The 3740-nt window shown below is 45.5% G+C and overlaps 1 protein-coding gene across 1 annotated transcript; it reads right to left on the bottom strand.

Moving 5' to 3' along the window:
• Nucleotides 1–1146: 1146 nt before the first annotated feature.
• LOC112576760 (sortilin-related receptor-like) lies at nucleotides 1147–3352 on the bottom strand. The gene is made up of 3 exons (XM_025259446.1): nucleotides 2499–3352; nucleotides 1759–2378; nucleotides 1147–1222 (listed from the first exon to the last, which is right to left on the bottom strand). The coding sequence occupies exons 1-3, from the start codon at nucleotides 2907–2909 to the stop codon at nucleotides 1147–1149; spliced, it is 1107 nt and encodes a 368-aa protein (XP_025115231.1). The 5' UTR covers nucleotides 2910–3352.
• Nucleotides 3353–3740: the final 388 nt, after the last annotated feature.

Genomic DNA, 3740 nt, shown 5'->3' with positions numbered 1-3740 from the left:
GTTAGAACCTCTAATTGTATCAGCGCCAACCCCCTTTTTTCATTTTGAAATGTGCTTCCTGTTAGTAAGGTATTATCGGCGACCATTATTAATAATGATAATAATAAACGTGTAGTCATTGTCAATTCAACGTAAAAAAGCGGTTGCACACATCGTTCATAAGCTCGCCTTTGTTTGACAATTGCCTTGTACCACTTGGTTATACACGCCTCTTACTTCAATGTAGTGTAGACGTGTGTAGCTGTCATGTGACCGGTGCGTGACTTCATTCTCAATGCAAGACTCATGGAATGTCATCATCTAACGTTTGCTGCTGGTGTATCGGGTGGACACGACTGAAGTCTGCAGGTCACGTTTAATCTTTTCCATCAAACGCAGCTCCTGCGCTCGCTTCCTGCGCTCCAGCAGCAGGTTAACAGTGTACAGGAACGGGTTAAGAGCAGAGTTGATGGGAAGGACAAAAATCGCCATGGCTACGTTGACCTCTTCTGACACCACAACGCCACTGGACGCCATCAGACCCAGCAGACCGATGGGAAACCAACAGACAAAGTTGCAGACGGCTACCGAAATGAGACGACGAGCGACTGTCAGGTTCTTGTTCTTCTTGGAAGTGTCGCAGGCCGACATGGTGTTAGTGCGGACTGACCAGAAGATGAAAGCCTGGCCCACGGCGACGACAAGAAAGAGGACGAAGTTAAGGACGATGATGACGCCGAACGAGTAGCCGTGACCGTCATCGTTGCTAGGATTGATGGGAAGAGGAATACAGATGCCACTTTGACCGTAGAACTTCCAGTGGGACATGGCAGGAACCAGTGGCACCGCAGCAATAGTGGCACCAACGGTCCACGCCACACCTGACGCCACCAGCGCAGAACGCTTGCTAAAGTAAAATCGACGAAAAGGAAAGTGCAGGACCAGGAAACGATCCAATGTGATGAGGGAGATGATAAAAGCCGACACCTCAGTGGACAGAAAAGCCAGAAATCCAGCCATCTGACACATTGCACTCCTCTTCCATTCTAGGTCTTTCCACAAATAGACACCCATGTAGACACGGTCAGTTATTCCTATAATGGCCAGGTACACCCCCATCAAGAAATCCGATAAACACAAGTTAGTTACAAAATGTCAAAGCCAAGATTAGAGTTCATCTTCAGGAAGAATAAACGATATGTTAAACTCGCTGCGTTTCCCATCAATGCCAAGAAGGCGGTGACTGACAAGAAAATGCGATAAAGGGTTAAACTCAGCAAGTTATCACAGGACGATGTGTGGTCTGCCGGAGCCCTGCAGTTGCCCGGATTGAAACCTGTGGGTAGATTGGCTGGACAACACAGCTTGTAGTTGTCGGCGTCTACACTCTCTAGACTGTGTAACTCACTCAGAATGTCTGGACCGAACTCTGTCAGAGAACACCCACGGACATCCAGAGTTCGCAAGCTTGTTAAACTTTTGAAACCATCTCCAAGTACTCTGTCTATGTTACAGTTAGACATGTTCAAGAATTGAAGATTAGGAAACAAACAATAAATATTACTGATATAGACCTCTTGCATTACAATATTAGAAATGTCTAGTCTAATTAGAGAGGAGAACGCGCTGGACCAGGCAGCCTTGATGGTAAGAAAAGATGAAAGGGGATTTCCAGCGAGATTAATCTCTTTCAAATTAGTTATTTTCTTAAAATCGTTTTCTGAAAGAGCACTAATGAGGTTGTTTGTCAAATCAAGGCTGCGTAGGTTAGGGAGCGACCATTGTCCAAGTTGTGTGAGATTGCAGGCGGCTAGAGCAAGGTGTATCAACAGTCTGTTGTTCTTGACATCAGCTGGGGTCATGCCAGTGCCGCTTGCATCCAGAAATCTCAGCCTGGGAAACTTGTGGGCGAGAAAAGGTCGAGAACAGAAGAAGGCGAGGCCGTGACACACACAGGGGTCAGGACAGGTGAGGTCACACAGCAGCTCGTCATCGTGCTGCGGACACTGATACAGGCCGTCACACAGGTGTGTGGGATGGACACACACCCGGGAGTTGCGGCAGCGGTAGAAGTCTGGACACGTGTAGCTGTCACACGCCGCCTCGTCCCCGTGACCAGGACAGTCGTACAGCCCGTTACAGCGCAGGAAGACGGGCAGGCAGTACGTGACGTCAGACTGAGGGCACCGGAAGTGAGTGTCGTTACAAGGAGGGTTTGTCGAGTTTTGGTTTATAGAAAAAGGTTTCAGCGTCAACTTTCCTTGGTAGTTTAATGTAACATCACCCGACATAACCCAAGATAGGCGAAAAGTTTTGTTTATTGATGTTGATACACAGAACTCGTCTGCTTCATTTGTACAGTCTTGCTGTCCATTACACTTCTGAGAACTAAGGATACACTGCAACACACAATAAAGCAAGTGTTTTCATACTCTTAAACAATTTCAATATCTGGAAAATACAAAACAATCCTAATTTGGAAAAAACACAAAGAACTGATTTTGAGCTTTTCTCCTCACCTGTCCATTGCCGCAGTCAAAAGGTCTGTCGGAACCGCAGGGGTCAAAGTGACAGAAGTCCTCGTCACTGTTGTCTCTACAGTCAGCCCGGTGGTCACACACCAGTGTGTATGGCACGTGCTCCATCTGACTGTCGCACCTGTAGGAAGGTGGAGGTGTTTGGAAAGGCACGACGCATGTCTGTGGGTCGTAACCTTTAGCCCAACATGCACTGCTGGGGTCACAGGCCAGAAATCTGTGTGTCACGTGCTGTAGAGGGCAGTCCACCAAGCTTAAGCTGAGGTTTGTCCACATCGTGTTTGTGGGAGCGGATATTTCTGGAGTTTGTAGATGAGATTTTAAATCACTGACTTTGTCCTTTTCACAGAGAACATATGTTTGAGGAGATGTCTTTTCACATGTTTGCGGCATTACGTCATGTGTCTTGGGATACCACAGAGTACACTGCGCTTGTTCGTTCTTAGAGGCCACCTTCTCAACGTCAACGAACACAACAGTGCCATCGCTCCACACGTAGGCGTCTCGGTACCTGTCATCAAAATGCACAACGAAGTATTCCTGACACCTTTGGATATATCCAAAATAGTTTGACAGAGCTTTATTAAATTCTGTCTATTATCATCAAGAAAAGTAGATTATGATTCAGCTGTCTGTTGATAGGTTACTGGACATTTTTTTTGTTTTATTTTTATGGTGTATTTATTGGTGAAGAGAAAAGTTATCTGTTGTTGGTTTCTCCCACGAACTGTCGCAGTGAACATCACACAACAAATTATGTTTCTCGCATGGTTACTTCTCTGTGGTTGTGAAACCGCCTACCCGGGGTTAATTTCTCCCACAAACTCTACTAATTGAGAGCTTATTGTTAGCTTCTGTCTCATTTGAACCACACTTATTTTGTCAGTTACTGACATGCACGGCTTCAACCTTATCCTGATTATGTCTTTCTGACAGGTGTGACAGTAGGTGCATTTTCTAGCTAGGTCAAAGATCTACTGTAACGTTATTGTCAACCTTGGATGTAAACCTTTTCATGTGCTTTTGTACTTTAGTACTGTCTGGTATCCGTTTTAATCAACTAGCGGTTGCCATGCTATTAGGATACCTATCATAAAAACTTCTAATATATATGATCAGTTAACAAACTGAACAGACAGCAGTGACTATACTAACAACATACTTACATGTAGGGTAAATTGCTCAAACCACGCAAGCTGGTGAAAAAAAGTGGGCCAGCCAGTG

This window comes from Pomacea canaliculata, linkage group LG1, assembly GCF_003073045.1.
Source record: "Pomacea canaliculata isolate SZHN2017 linkage group LG1, ASM307304v1, whole genome shotgun sequence".
NCBI lineage: Eukaryota > Metazoa > Mollusca > Gastropoda > Architaenioglossa > Ampullariidae > Pomacea > Pomacea canaliculata.
Note: the sequence above shows the minus strand (reverse complement) of the source record. Positions and strands in the feature narration are given on the sequence as shown.